Source organism: Populus nigra, chromosome 5 (assembly GCF_951802175.1).
Source record: "Populus nigra chromosome 5, ddPopNigr1.1, whole genome shotgun sequence".
NCBI lineage: Eukaryota > Viridiplantae > Streptophyta > Magnoliopsida > Malpighiales > Salicaceae > Populus > Populus nigra.
The window spans coordinates 16,818,716-16,834,089 of NC_084856.1; the positions used below are offsets into that span (position 1 = coordinate 16,818,716).

Sequence of the window (15,374 nt, forward strand, 5' to 3'; positions counted from 1 at the left end):
CTAACATGCATGGATGTAAGTCCAAGCTGTTTTCCCTCTATATCTCCCTTTTTGTGTTTGTGATTTGTTAAGGGAAATTATTAGAAGATCAGTACAATAGATCATAGGGCAACCCAATAAGCACGTATGCCTAAGAACATGACAAGAAGAATCAAGCAAATAATTGTGACTAGAATTAACTTGAACGATATAATGCTAATATTTTAGCACTTTTTGCACTAAAGAGTGCCAAGCTTGCTTCACATTATAATGATTGTGGATATTTCTTTATCTCATAAAATTTGTTGTAGTTCACTTTTAGAACCTTAAAAAATCACCAATTCTTTAAGTCTTAATAATTCTTTAAGTTGTTATTCCTTTTGAAAGGTTTGGAGCATAAACTAGCTATATGACCCAAAACATGCATTTTTTTCTATTTCTCAGTCCATATATATATATAAACTGATCTGCTAGGAAAATAAATCCTTTTTCGTTCATGATTTTCACCATTTGTTGGATAAATAACAAAGTATAGTGTAATCATATTAGATGGTGATAATTTAAACATCAACCTTTGGCTTTCTTAAATTCGACCACTTCACCTCCTTACTAAACAATTAAGAAAAGAAATAAAGAAACCATTTAGTAGGTGATCTAGTGGTAAGAATTTGGGACCAAGAGGTTTGCTCCCCCTATAATCTTAAGTTCGAGTTCTATGGTTGCTAATATGATGGCCATTAGAGGCTTACATGGTCGTTAACTTCAGGGCCTGTAAGATTAGTCGAGGTGCGTGCAAGCTGGCCCAGACACCCACGTTAATAAAAAAAAATAAAGAAGGGAAATCCGCATGAACCTCCTGTCTCTTAAAAGCTACAAGTGTAATATCAATTATAATTAAATTAGACCTCATGTAAACATTAAATAGGATTTTTTTTTTCTTCATAAATAATGATAGAGATAAAAAAAAAATTGCTATTGATTTAACACTTTGTTAATTATGCATAATATGTTATTAATATCAAGTGATTTAAATAATTAATTGAATTGATAAGAATTAATTGCTTCAGTTGATCAAGATGTTATATTTAGTTTGCATTTAGTTACTATCTCTGGATAGTGGAGACATAAACACTAAAAACAAGAGAGACAAGATAAAAAAACAGATGGAAACAAAATTGTGTTTGATGATGATATACAAGACAAAGTGATTATTTATGTATTTTATTTGGCTATGATGGACAAGATAAAATAAAATAAAATAAAATAAAATAAATATATATATATACACACACACACACACACACATATATATATTACCTTTAATATGTATTGTTGTCAAACTTATATATTTAAAAAAATAATTAGTTTTATTTTTTAATTTTAGTGTATATTGGGTGTTGAAATTAATAATATTATAAATAACCCTAGTTATAAAATCAGGATTGACTTGATGGGTTGACTTGAGGTCTGAACTGGTCTGAGTTGAAGAAAAAAAAAGGAATCATTGACTTAACCTGACTTAGTCAAAAACCTAAGTCAACCTGAGATAAAACACGGGTTAAAAAACCGTTGAATTTTTTGTAAAAATAATTGGTCAAAATAAGGTTGTGCTTTGATTATTTAAAAAAAAATTTGGATCAGCCGGGTTAACCCTCCCAACATGTAACCTGAATTTTATCCCAAGTCAACTCCCGAGTCAAGTTTTAAAATTATGATAATAATTATTTTTATCCATACATTGACTCAAGTCAACCTGTGTTAATCTGTGACCTAGATCTTGCCTCAATCGACCCCCGAGTCAAGTTTTAAAATTATGATAATAACAATTTTTATTCATACATTGACCCCGATCAACTCAAGTTGACCCTCCTGATTTATGACTTGAGTCTTGCCCTGGGTAACCCCCGAATCAAGTTTTAAAACTATGATAATAATCATTTTTATTTTATGTAGACCCCAGTCAACCTGGGTTGACCCTTCTAATACGTGACTTAAACCTTACCCAGGATCAATCCCTGATTCGGGTTTTGAAACTATGATAATAATCATTTTTGTCCTTACATTGACCCAAGTCAATGTTTAACCTCACTCGTGACACTCAAATCCTACCCTGGGTCGACTCCGGAATTAAGTTTTAAAATTATAATACTAACCACTTTTATTTTTATGTTGGCTCGGGTCAACCCGGCCAATGACCTGGGCTTTACATCATATCGACTCTCGAGTTGGGTTTTAAAACTATAATAATAATAATAATTTTTATCTTTACATATCTTAGTTGAATAATTTGAAATTTAGATTTTTTTATAAAGGTATTTTAGGACTAAAAAAATAATAAATATTATCTCTGAAAACATGTTATTTCATACCTCTTGTTTAAAAAATACAGAAACTCCAAAAATATTATAGGAACATTTATTTTTGTATTTTATCTTTATTTTTTTAATCAAACACATTTCTATCTCTATATCTATATCTCTTTTATACCAAATCTCTTTTATACCAAAATAATATTCAAAACACTATACATCAAGCTTTTCACAAGGTAGCTAGCTAAGCTACCACTCTCTCTCTCTCTCTCTTTCTCTCTCTCTCTCTCTCTCTCACACACACACACACACTCACAACTTAGAGAGAGAAAAAAAGGGATTATTTGTGGCATTCATGGATTGTTAAGATGATGGGATATACCACCTGTTGCCATATATAATGGCTCCAGATTTCTTTGATAGTAGCTCTATAACCATATATTTAACACAACCATTCATATTATAGAACTGGATCAGTTACAAACTAAGATAATCAAAACACCTTTGATGTCCTCATTGACTACATTAATTACATGAGTGTCTCATCACCCCCCTTAGCTTTCATGTCCTTGTTGATGGAATATCATGGGAGACTATCGTGGTCATAATACTGTGCCTTTTCTTTATAAGAGGTAAATATACTGTGCTATGGACTTCCTTTTCAAATCCACTAATTACCACAGTTTCACAGCCGAAAAGAACCCACCATGAAAGCGATGTTATGTTATAACAAATCCAACACTAGCTGGTTAGAAAGTGCTTTTACAAGTAAAAACATATGCTACTCATATATTTCCCAACATTCCTACATCAGTTTGTCCAATTAGACGCAAATTATCCAGCAGCAATATACGGTACAAACATAAGACTTGCCAAAGCCTCTTGCAGCCATTGTTCTTCATCATCATCGTCATTCTTGATCTGCAAAGTAGACAATGATACTTACATTCGTTAATTCATATATATACACACATCCAAACGTGTATTAATTTTCTGTATTAAGTTTTTTTTTATGATAAGGAGAAATTCGAAGTCAAGACTTTTTAAATTCACAAAAACGTGGTTTTTTTATTAGAGTAAAGCAAGAAGGATGATAAATTAAGGTAAGACTTGAATTCGAGTCTTGCACTTATATCATAAAATAAAAAAAAGAAATATAAATATTGTAGCCCAGAAAGTACCTGAACTGCATCACTAGTGCAATATGTATCTTTTTCATGATGGTGAAGAGGAATATTATCATCATTCTTCTTAACCTCAGTTTCCTCTTCAAATATTTCATTGTTCTTAGCAAATCTCCCACGAACGCGAACTCTCCGGTCAGCTAGGGTTTTTCGGCAAGCATACTGTAATATTGTCGAGAAAATTATAGTTTAAATTAACATTTTCTAAGTATAGGATTAAATATGAAATGAGGTTAAAAATTAAGAAACTTAATTACCTTGATGGTCTTGTTAAAGTTCCTTTGGTTTCTCTTCTTCAAATACCTTAGAATTCTATCTTTCCTCTCTTCTACCGTGTAACGACCAACCTTGACCATGTTGGTGTTTTCTTTTGCTGTTATTCGATTGTATTCAAGCCTCTAAAGAAGAATTTATTATAAATCATGAGCACCAAAAAGAAAACTATGTATGCAAAGAAACTGAGCAAGCTAGAGACATCTTTTATGAAAATCCAAATCATCATCCTTATACAAGAGTCTTGAGAGAAAAATTCATACCCAATTTTCTTCAGCAGCAGGACACGTCACAGGCGTAAATTTTGGCAAAATACCACAACAATCCTCCCCATATTCACACACATCCGATAACTGAAATCCGCCACCAAAACTCTGAATTTTGGCGATGCCACAACTAGACCCCATTTTATAATCCATCAATGTGGGCACAACCATATCCGAAATCCCAAATCTTTCAGGCAATGATTTCGTAGCCGGAATCGGCGACATGATCTCAGACTCCCCTTGAAAAATATCAAGTGCACAGCCATTTTCATGATCATAAAATGTTGGAAAGCTATAATCTTGGTGATCTCCTAACATTGCACCACCACCAGGACTAGAAATTGCACCGCTTGACATGTTTGTGCTAGAAAATGAACCAGTTCTAGCATATCCATGATCTTGAGCCATTACAGATGAAATCTCTGAAAACTTATCTGGAGAAAATTGATAATCAGAATAGAAATGAGGAATGGAAGCCATTGAAGAGAGGAGATGAAACTGTTTTGTGGGGTTTAGCTTTTATTGCCTCATCTGTCACACTAAACCATTAGGCTATAACATATATATATATATATCGATATGGACGGTGAACTGGCTGTTGGCAACTTGTTCTGCCCGGAACTGTACCGGGTAGGACATAGGGCAAAGCTTAAGCATAATTAGGAAACAAGGGTAACTACCTAACTAAACTGACACTGTGTGTAATTAGCTAGCAATACTGTTTTGTTGAGCTGTAAACGCATAAATTTAGCAACTTCAACTTTGGTGATTTATCCATGAACACATGTTGATTATGCCCTTATGTGTCCCCACATTGGTTTGATAGTTTTTTAGTTTTTGCATCCCAAAAATATATTCATTTTGATAATCCAATTAGTCCAATTAACTAGATCATTCACACATGGGTCAAATTTTTTTAAAATGTAAAAAAAAAAAATTAGATATTGCTAATATTTTTTTTAATGAAAAAATTTAAATCATGTTGGGGTTGACCTGATAAGATCTGATTGACTTTACGAGTTTAAAAACAATCAGTACAACTCGTAAAAGCATAATTTGACTAAACAAATTCAAGATGAAATTTCTTTAATATTAAGATAACAACATATTAGATTGACTTTGGTCAGTCTGGGTTATGAGACTATAATAATTTCATAAAAAACAAATCAAAATAAATTATAAAATTTAATTCTCAATCAACGTGATGTTGAAGGATTAGATTGTAAAAAAAATCAATTAAAAAATTACCTAAAAAGATTACTCGAGTTAACTTGTCAAACTCGCAATCCAAGTCATAAGATTGAAATAACCCTAGCTATAAAAAGTTAACATGTTAAATCTACGACTATGATCATGAGACTGAGATAACCTTGCAGAGAGCAAGTCAAAACAGATTATGAAGTTCAATTTTCAATCAACTATGTTGGACCTAATATTGAATGAAGAAACTTAAAAAAAATTAATTAAAAATGACAAACAAAAATGAGTCAATTCAACCCGAGTTAACCCATTAAGCATTATTCTTGGGTTATGAGGTCGATATAATCTAATAAAAAGCAAACAAAAACAAATCATGAAGTCTAATTCTCAATCAAATACAATATTAAATTATGAGATTAGGGGAAAAGTCAATTAAAAAAAATATTGAGTTAACTTGATTAACCCGTCAAACTCGTTACCCAGATCATGAGATGGGGGAAACCTAATAAAATTGAAAATTCAATGTTGAAGGACTTGTGATCCGAGTTATGAGACCAAGATAACTTCTTAGAAAGAAAAATGAAAAAAAATAACCCGATTTAATTAGGATTAAAATGTCAAAACTCATGGCTCTAATCATGAAACTAAGATATTCTTATAGAAAGCAAATTAAAATAGATTATGAATCTCAATTATCTGTCGATCCAATGTTTAATGATAAACTTTAAAAAAAATCAATTAAAAAAAGACACAAAAAACAACCAGAGTTAACTTAGGTTAACCCATTAAGTATCATTCTTGGATCATGAAGTTGGAATAACTCAATAGAAAGCAAATAAAATAAATCATGAAACTTAATTTTCAATCAACTCAATATTAAATAATAAAATTAGAAAGAAAAAATAGTTAAGAAAAAAAACTGAGTCAACCGGTTTAATCCGTTAAACCCGCAATCCATATAATGATAGTGGAATAACCCAATAAAAAAACAAATCTAATATTAAATGATGAATTTAAAAAAAATTAAAAAGTGAAAGAGAAAAAAAATTATTTCAATGAATAGTGATTATAGTAAAAACCAAAGCATTAAAATAAAATTTTAGTTATACACTTTGAGCTTGGATCCAAAACCATTAATCTATGACATGTATGGTTATTAATTACGTGTGTTTCTTTTAAAACTTCCTATCCAAACCTTTTCCAGTGAAACACAAATCAACGTAAGGTTTCTATGATGGAGCGATGAGTATTTTGCGTTTCTTTTTATGAAATTCGTTTCTTACAAGAAACAAAAAGCTTGGGATGGCCCTTAAGATTTTCATGAAGAAATTACGAGTTCACTCATTAAGACATGCTTTAATGTGATGATAATTAGAAAAATGTTTATTTAAAAAGGTTGCATCATCCTCTATTATATTTTTCTCCAACATTTAATGAGGTGATAAATAAGATGGGATCAATTCTAAAGTGTGAGTTTAGGACAGGACAGCTTATAAAGAAAGCCGAGCCGACCCCTGAAGAACAAAAGGCAAGATAGAGGGTCTCACTCACTCTCATGTGCTGTTGTGGTCACTATCCCTACACTGCTAAAGCTGTGCGCCCCATAAGGTACTATTAAAGAAGATGTAGTCTACTTCCTAGCCCAAGAATCTAACACATGGGCTTGTAAGATTTGCATCGACAGGCAAGTACGAACATATATCCCCCAAATTTGGGATTCATATAGTTGCCCTTCTTTTTACAGCAATATTACCATTGCGTTTGCCATGTAGAGCTAAGAAGATCGATATTCCGTCTAAATGACATGTTGAATGGATTGCATGCCCTTGTTTCTGAGGGTAGGATTCCCTAGAAGGGTCAAAATAAGCTGCGTGATAGGACTTCTGTTTTTGCATGAGATAAAGAACTTGTTCATTGTCAATCATATGCATTATAGATTCTTGTTGATTTTTCATGTGCTTAAATAAAATAAAAAGATTATTCAATTCTTTGAAATGCAGTAACCTTCCGTTTGTTATTACATTTATGTAGTTCTTGGCACTGTATCTCGAGGGCTGAAGTGCAAAAGCTACTTAAATAGTGTTTGATATCGTGGTGTTCTAGATATCAAACACTATAAGATTAGGAATAATGAAGTAATAAGACCTAAAAATACTCCAATCTATATATGTATATAAGTTACCTGATACAATCCGTTAAATATGTGGATTGGATTATATTTACAAGATTAAATTTCTTTCTACATATATTTATAAAAATAAAATTCGATCATGAAAAAAAATATAGTTATATGCCCGTTGTTTAGATTAGTAAGATAACCATGAAAAAAATAATCAAAGAAATACATGTGAAGAAAATATTATTCATGAATAATACCATATATATTACTATTTATAAATAGTAATAGATTATAAATCATGATAATCTAGTAACTTGGTCAGATCGAACAAAACTCAAGCTTGATAAGACCATGACCCAATAGAGCTTGAGTTAAAGCTCGGTTAGGCAGTCCAATTGAGCTTTGATGTATTTTTATTTTTTTATATATTATCAAGAATTTTTATTTTTATTCAACAACCTGTGGTATTTGTTTATATTGATAAGATAATCATGAGATCGTGAGACCTTGAATTTTTATCTATTTTAAAAGGGTCAAAACAAATACATAAAATTTGATCTAGTCGAACTAGAGTTGAATATGGAGGCAGATGAGAAATTCACTTGACTTATCATTCCACCCAGTTTTTTATGATTTAATACACGGAAAGAGGGCTGCTCCACGAAGTTGAGCATTCAATTAATCTTCTAATGGTCCTATATTTGAAGTTTAAACGTTATTTATGGTTATATGATACATGGATGAGATTAGGATTTTTTTAATATTAGATTTCAATTTAAAAAATAATGATTTTAAAAAATAAAACACGGTCCTTCATGCTCGTTTTAGTGTAGAAAATCATCCACCCAACTAGATCCGATCAGGTGGACGTCAGAGTTAAGGACGTCGGTTAATCAATTGAAGTATCTCAGGAAAGAACCAGGTGGAGCAAAATTCAACTCCAAAATGTGTGCCATGAATTACTTCTGCGGATTGGATAGAAAAGCTTTCTCTCTTTTCTTTTTAACGCGTCCTGGAAGCTTTCTTCAGAGAACTTTGAATGGGGTATCTGGTTCAAAAAGATTTCTTTGAAAGAGGCACCCAAAAACATATTGCATAATCTTTTGCTATCTTAAAAAAAAAGGAAGAAAAATATTCCTGGTTTTCCTATCTTAACTATACTATATGAACGCAGATTTAAATAAACCAAAAGGGCGACATGGGAATACAAAACGAAGGACATTGGAGGTTGCTTCTTCTTGAAAGGTTTATCTTTTTCCTGAGCTATTTGCCACAAAAAGCAACATGAGGATAGAGAATGGAAGAAAGATGGGGATTTTTTTAATTTTTTTTTTTGTTAGACAGTACTTGTAGTATCAGGTGCCTCCGCCTGCCATCCCATCAACCAACTTAGCCAGCAATCCCATGATCTTACTGCCCACTTGTGCTTTAAGAATTCGTTCCCTCCTTAATTAAGCAATGTTCTCACATATACCCGGAGGTAACGATAATACCTAGCTAAGCTAAAAATCCTAGGAGCCTGAAAATGGTGATTTTTTTTTAAATCAGCACAATTAATTAACAATATCGGGGGTAGGACAGTTGAAAAAATTAACAAAATAGTATAATTTGTACGTGATATTGGGAATCAATATTTTTATAACTTCAAAAAATATTAAATGAGCAAGACCGAGAAGAAAGAGAGAAAAAAATATTGCAGACACACCGAAGTTTTAATTACAATATTACTGGTACCATCAGAAAGATATTGACTAGATAAATCTAGCAACACCAAGAACAGTCATAAATAATATCATACTTACTATAAAAAACAAGTAGGTCACCCTACATCGTTGGATGGCAAGTGTAACCTCCTAGGATCACCGTTAGTTACATTTTTTAGTGTCGTTAAATTCATCTTGTTAAGATATTTTTTATGATAGTGGTAATGCTAAAAATCAAAAGTGACCACAAATGGTTCGAATTTGAGCTCAGGGAGAGTGGAGACCATGAAAAAGGGTAGCTTCTTTCTTGCTCCAAGAATTTATTTTAATATTCCACATCGGCGGATGAAGATTTGGTAGTTAATCTTATTAGTAGTGGTGGTTGCTGACTTGTCAGACATGAGTTATGAGTAGTCATCAAGAACAAATTTGTAAGACAATAAGGCTTAAAGCAAATAATATCTAACAATTGGGCCGGGCTTTGACATTTATGATACCTTCACCCTGGTTTACAGCCATAATTTTGAGGGTAGCTATTTTAACTCTCGTTTCCGACGATGCCATTGAAGTGCAAGTGCGTGTGTGTATATATTCTTTCAAACAATGAAAGAAAGAAACAAATCCTTGAGAGAATGGATCACAGTTATTTGTGACAGTTTGGGGGCCTCAGGGGGGAATGTACTGTCGTGATCTGACATAATTCCGTCTGATGTCTTTTTATCTTCTCTTCCAAGTGGGCTATTCATGGTCCAACAACCTCATGTTGGCGCATGAGGCCTGGAACTGAATCCAAGCTGATCTTTTTTCAAGCATAAGATCACTACAGCACTTTTCTTTTTCTTTAATTATTTCCACTCTAGAAGTATTCTTTTTCCATAGAGTACCTTTCTTTGTTTCTCTCTTTGCCCTTTAACCATTTTTTTTTTAAAAAAAAAAGTTGTTTTTCATGAAAAGTAAATCTCTTAAAAGAATTTTTTTAGTGTCATAAAAAATAAATTGAAAAATATTTTCAAGTATTTTGTTATGTCATGAAAAATAAGTTGGAAAATAAATTTTTTATTTTTTTTTCAAGTTTATTAAAAGAATAAGGACCAAATGTAATGAGGATGAAATTGAAAAAAAAATCTAATATCATACATTATTTTAAATAAAACAAATAACAATCAAAAGAATAAATATCAAGTTTTATAGATTAAAAAAATAAAAAGATGATGAAATTGAAAAAAAATAATATTATAAATTATTTCAAATAAAATAAATAGCATTAAAAAATAGGGACTAAATCTGATAGATAAAAAAAATTAACTAATAAAATGATAAGAAAAAAATCAAATAACAATCAAAAGAATAAAAAACAAAATTAATATAAAAACAAATTAAATTAAATTAAATTTTAAGAGATGAAATTGAAAAAAAAAACAAAACAATATATAGCAATTAAAAAATTATGGATCGAAATTGATATAATTAACAAATAATAAAATATTTTTTATTTTCTTGCATAAAGAATTTTATGTGACCAAAAAAGTTTTTCATTTAGCAACTTTTATATTAATAAACGAGACTTGAAAAATTGGTTTCCATGAAACAAATGATGGGCCCCTGAGCAAGTTGAGAAATCCTCTGTTCAAAGATTTGTCAAGCTTTTCGTATGCAAGCAGCTTGGCGATGCCCCCCTCAAATCAGGTTGCTTTTCTTGTGCATATCAGGTTAAAGATTTGACTGGAACAGCTATGTTCTTGGGAAATAAAAATAGACAAATTTAAATATAAGCAGGAAAGATAAGATCCCACATGGAATTGTTTTAGGGTGTTACGACTAAACAAATTTAATTATTAATTAAACAATATACCCTTATCCTATTTTGCTTTTGTCAATGGCATGTTTTACCAGAAGCTCAAATATTCTTCATAATGGTCAGGGCTAATTATCACCCAATTGCTTTTAAGATTGGAAAAAATAATAATAATAATGGGTACAAGTTCTCTTTGAGATTGCTTGATAAGATCTGCTTCCACAATTCACGATTTATGATGCGGCTTCAAAGATTCTTCTCGAGTGATTTATATTTATTGCAGGCTACTGTTGAAGTAACCAGAAGAGTTTCACTGTGTGTGTGTGTGAGAGAGAGAGAGAGAGAGATGGGGCTTGAGGTGATGGATAATGCCACAATGAAGAAAAAATCCTTTGTATGCAAGTACAAGATATAAAAATCTTGCAGGATATCAAGAAGCACTAATGGCTGAGCAGGTTCATACGAAAACCTCCAATTATTTACATTCTTATTCCAGTTGCTCAAAAGAAGCAGCTACTGTCCTCTCTTTTTTTTTCTTTTTTTTTTAAAAAAAAAATCAATTGGCTTGGAGAATTTACGCCAAAGCAATCTTCATAGAAGATGGGAACAAGTCTGATCCACGACCTGCCAAGCAATCGTTGTCAGTCGAGGTAGAATTCATCAATGTCCAAAAACCAAATGGAACTCTGTTTCAAAGCTTTGTTCAGGAGATAAATATTTTAAATGAGTAATTAATTTAGACTACAGAAAAATATGATCACGAATAAATTATTCTACAAAAGAAAGAAAAAAATGTTGACACAAATCCAGCAAGGCAGCTTAGAACCAACGAAAGTCATTCCAAAGATTTTCAGACACTGTTCAGATCACCACCATTCAAAGACCCGGATGACGAGACAGTCCTATGAGGTTTCATCTAGGGATAGTGGCAATAACATGACCTCTTTACAAACCAGAACAGAAACTTAACCCAACCACCCCCCTGAAACTCAGACTGAAGACTAGGAACATGCATACCTGATATCTATCTAGAACCTTCCTAGCTACATGGACAGCTTGAGGTCTAGTGTATGTTGCGATTAAGCAATCCTTGGAAAGAAAGATAAAGATCTTTGTTTTCTGTCCCAAATATCTCTCCTGCTTTCCTTAAAGTTTCCTGAAAGATGACGTGCAAAAACATGTTATTCCAAACAAATACCATTCAATTGGATCAATATATTTTGTAATTGAAGAATTCAATGCAACCTCTCGAGTTTGTTCTTGACCATTTAGTTTCTTGATGTTAGCCAGAAATGCACTGAACTGTTCATATGATAGGCGACTCCTGAATTACAAATGTAATCAAATCAGTTACAGAAGAACCCAAATAATAGAGCTATCAATTTGAAATAAATGATCCAATCAGAATACTAGACTCACCTGGCCTGACGAAAGAACTCCTTTCCATCCATGCGTGGAGGGCGACCTATACAAAATACCATTATAAATAAAATATTGTCAGAACAGAGAAAAATAATCTTAAATTGCGATAGGAGTGTAAGTTTCCATAGATTTCAATCGACAAGTAACAGAATGGCCACCAGAACAGATGCTTGACTTTGTGAGCTGCAAGAGGACATTAGGCTAACCAATAGCAGCAAAAAACTATATTTGTTGCAAGCTCCAGTATTGATTTGTCAGATATACAAACTTTTTTGACATCATAAGAGATTGCAGTGATTCTCATAAACCTGGAATTGCACGGCCACGGGGAGGAGAGTTTGCCGCTGATGATTGCTGGCTTGACGGGTACCATGAAGAAAGGGAAGCTTGTTTATCATATTGAGGCTTTGTAGGAGAAGTTGCCCCTGAGGTTCTCTGAGGAGATCCAGCAGCAGAATAACCTTTAGGAGATACACTTGTAGAAATAATGTTTGGAGTTCCAGTTGGAGTCCGCCGTGGTGTAATATATGGGGTGATAGAAAATCTTTGTCCAGCATGCCTAGAAGCTGTTAGACCAAATAATCAGCTTATTCATGAATAACATGTACAATTAGCCCTCTTAACAGTAATATTATCATTCAGTAATAGCCTCATATAATCACCAGAAACCACCCAGATTTCATAAATCCTAGCCTCTTTAACATCAATCAACCAATAATCAAAAGAAAAAAATAATTACTATTTACAAGAAAAAAAATACTGCTATAGGATATAAATAACTCCTAGGTGCATATTGCGGTTGCCATTTAGCAATAGAACAATTCAAAAAACTTCTCACAATAGGATGGAGAAAAAGACTTGCTATACAAGAAGCCGCAAGCACTTTTGAGCTGAGGCTTATTTCAGTTAAATTAGCTTTTATTTTTGGATGAAAAGGTAGAGCAGAATACAAAGGGCAGTTTTCTTATGTTTATAAAGTTTTGTTGAGAATCGAGATAAAAATCCAACAACTATTTTTAAGTTTTACAGTATTTTCAAGGCTGTGGTATTTCAACAATACCTTTCCTCTGAATGATGACGCATTAGTGCATTGCATCATCAATGTAAAAAATGTGAGCTATCTAAACAATGTCACAATCAGCGATAACTATAAGTTGAAATTAGAATGATTTGTACATAATGCTCATCTGTAATACTCTTACCATGCTAGATGAAGTTAGTGTAAAGTGTTACTTTACCACTTTAAAACATACAGTTTCTTGTTTATGTTTGAAAGTAGCTAAAAATGAATGTTGGGATACAATAACAGATGTTGGGATCTGTTCTAACAAAACATAAATAAGCATATATAGAAGGATTAAAGAAGACAAGTCCAATACCCTCATCAATACTATTGTTGTTTCTGATATCAGTACAGCCACTGGAAGAATGGTGGGTTACATAGCCATTCATCCCCTCATCTACAAAGCATAAAAGTGTAGAGATAAGAAAATAGGTAATTTCCTTGAACAAAGAGAAAACACTTAGTAAGTATTGTCCTTTTTTATCAACCCAGGTTAATAGTACCTTTGTCGGGATAGACTCTAGGAACTGATTGATCACAGGTGCCAATATCCACGGATTCAGCTTGCTGCTAAAAAAAAAAGTGCAACTAATTAGTGTCTTTTGAAATTCCAAAAACAAACTCTGCATATACGAAATCATGAAATTATAAAACAAATACAGCCTATAGTAGCTAAATGTAGCATCTTACCGATGAACTATCATCACTTAGTGACTGCATTAGTTGCCTCTTAAATGTCTCCAACTGCCAATACTCGTAACGTATTAGTTGTTTCTTTTGGCAATGCCAAACATCAAAAGCAGCACACTAGACAAATATACAAAATGACTGCCTTTTACGAAGAGGAAGAAATGGAGGCTAGTCAGCAAACTGCTATTTTTATTGATGTGTTTATGTGTAAGATGTTAACAGAATCCTAATAAAAAACAACTCATGTAAGCAAAACAGAAATGAGGAAACAAACAAATACAAGCATTTTGAGTTTACTAGAATCTCTCACCTTTGCCAAATCACGTCCAAGTTTCTTTGCGGTCATTGCCAGTGAATCCCTTTCCTTTGAAAGTTTCACCTTCATTTTGATATCAAAACAACTATCAAATTCAATTATGTTCATCCATACTAATATTCACCAAATAACATTAAAAAAATACAGAAACAATATTTTCTATTTCATTCCAATTAAACAAATAACCCACAATTCATTTTAAAAAACCCATCACTAAAATCAAACAAATTAAACAAAATATTTTTCAAAACACCATTTGAAAATATATATATACACACCCCCCCCCCCCCCAAAAAAAAAAAAAAAAAAAATCTTTTATCCTCATTCCCCTACAAAAGACAACACCCACCAATCATTTTCAAAAACCCACTATCAAAATCAATCAAATTACACAATAAAAAAAAGCCCAAATTGACAAAACCCAACAAAAAAAAGTTCACAAACTTTCTATCATTTAAGCCTTCAAAAACACCGTGTCTACTCACATTTTCATCGAGAGTTAGACTCAATTTGGAATCAGATTCCTGGCAGACACGTTGCAAGTTACCCAATTTCTCTTGAAGCTCAAAAATAATATGATCCTTCTCTAACATCTTCTGCTTCATGCGACCCATCTCAGATTCCAAATTGGAGACGCGGGATGCAATTGCCATGGATGTAATCTTCCTTGCCAGATCCAGTTGTTCATATGGGTCCATTGGAATCACTGCTAAGATCTCATCTGGTAAGCTAAAATCAGTCCCTCCTGTTGTATGCTGTGACATAGTTGCTGATTACTACAAAAATGATATTGTGGGATTCCTTTTGGTTTGCTTAAGGAAGATGTTGTGTACGGGAGAGGAAGAGGGGGAATTTGGACAATAATAAAAATGGGTTTTTGTTTTTGGTAAGGAAAGGAAGGGTTTTTTTTCTTTCCTTTTCTTTTACTACGCGTGTCTTGGCTTTGTTGTTGCCGCTGCTGTCGTTGTATTGATAAGATAGTGAAGTGTATAAATTTGAATTTGGGTGAATAATTTGAGGGGTTGGTGTCTAGGTTTGAACTTTGGAGGGTTTCC

The 15,374-nt window shown here is 32.5% G+C and overlaps 2 protein-coding genes across 3 annotated transcripts; both read right to left on the reverse strand.

The window, feature by feature from the left end:
- Window positions 1-2,996: 2,996 nt before the first annotated feature.
- Window positions 2,997-4,532, reverse strand: LOC133693441 (zinc finger protein HD1). The gene is made up of 4 exons (XM_062114661.1): window positions 4,009-4,532; window positions 3,730-3,870; window positions 3,470-3,634; window positions 2,997-3,209 (listed from the first exon to the last, which is right to left on the reverse strand). Exons 1-4 carry the CDS (start codon window positions 4,489-4,491, stop codon window positions 3,123-3,125), a joined length of 876 nt encoding a protein of 291 aa, XP_061970645.1. The 5' UTR covers window positions 4,492-4,532; the 3' UTR covers window positions 2,997-3,122.
- Window positions 4,533-11,205: 6,673 nt separating this feature from the next.
- Window positions 11,206-15,374, reverse strand: LOC133693706 (uncharacterized protein At4g15545-like). Of its 2 annotated transcripts, none has more exons than XM_062114983.1 (10): window positions 14,805-15,374; window positions 14,314-14,382; window positions 14,004-14,057; window positions 13,817-13,883; window positions 13,630-13,710; window positions 12,559-12,816; window positions 12,248-12,293; window positions 12,074-12,152; window positions 11,846-11,984; window positions 11,206-11,452 (listed from the first exon to the last, which is right to left on the reverse strand). In XM_062114983.1, the coding sequence occupies exons 1-9, from the start codon at window positions 15,081-15,083 to the stop codon at window positions 11,892-11,894; spliced, it is 1,026 nt and encodes a 341-aa protein (XP_061970967.1). In that variant the 5' UTR covers window positions 15,084-15,374; the 3' UTR covers window positions 11,206-11,452; window positions 11,846-11,891. The 2 variants fall into 2 exon arrangements, with proteins under 2 accessions (XP_061970967.1, XP_061970968.1); XM_062114984.1 differs by having other exon boundaries at window positions 13,817-13,880; window positions 14,805-15,373.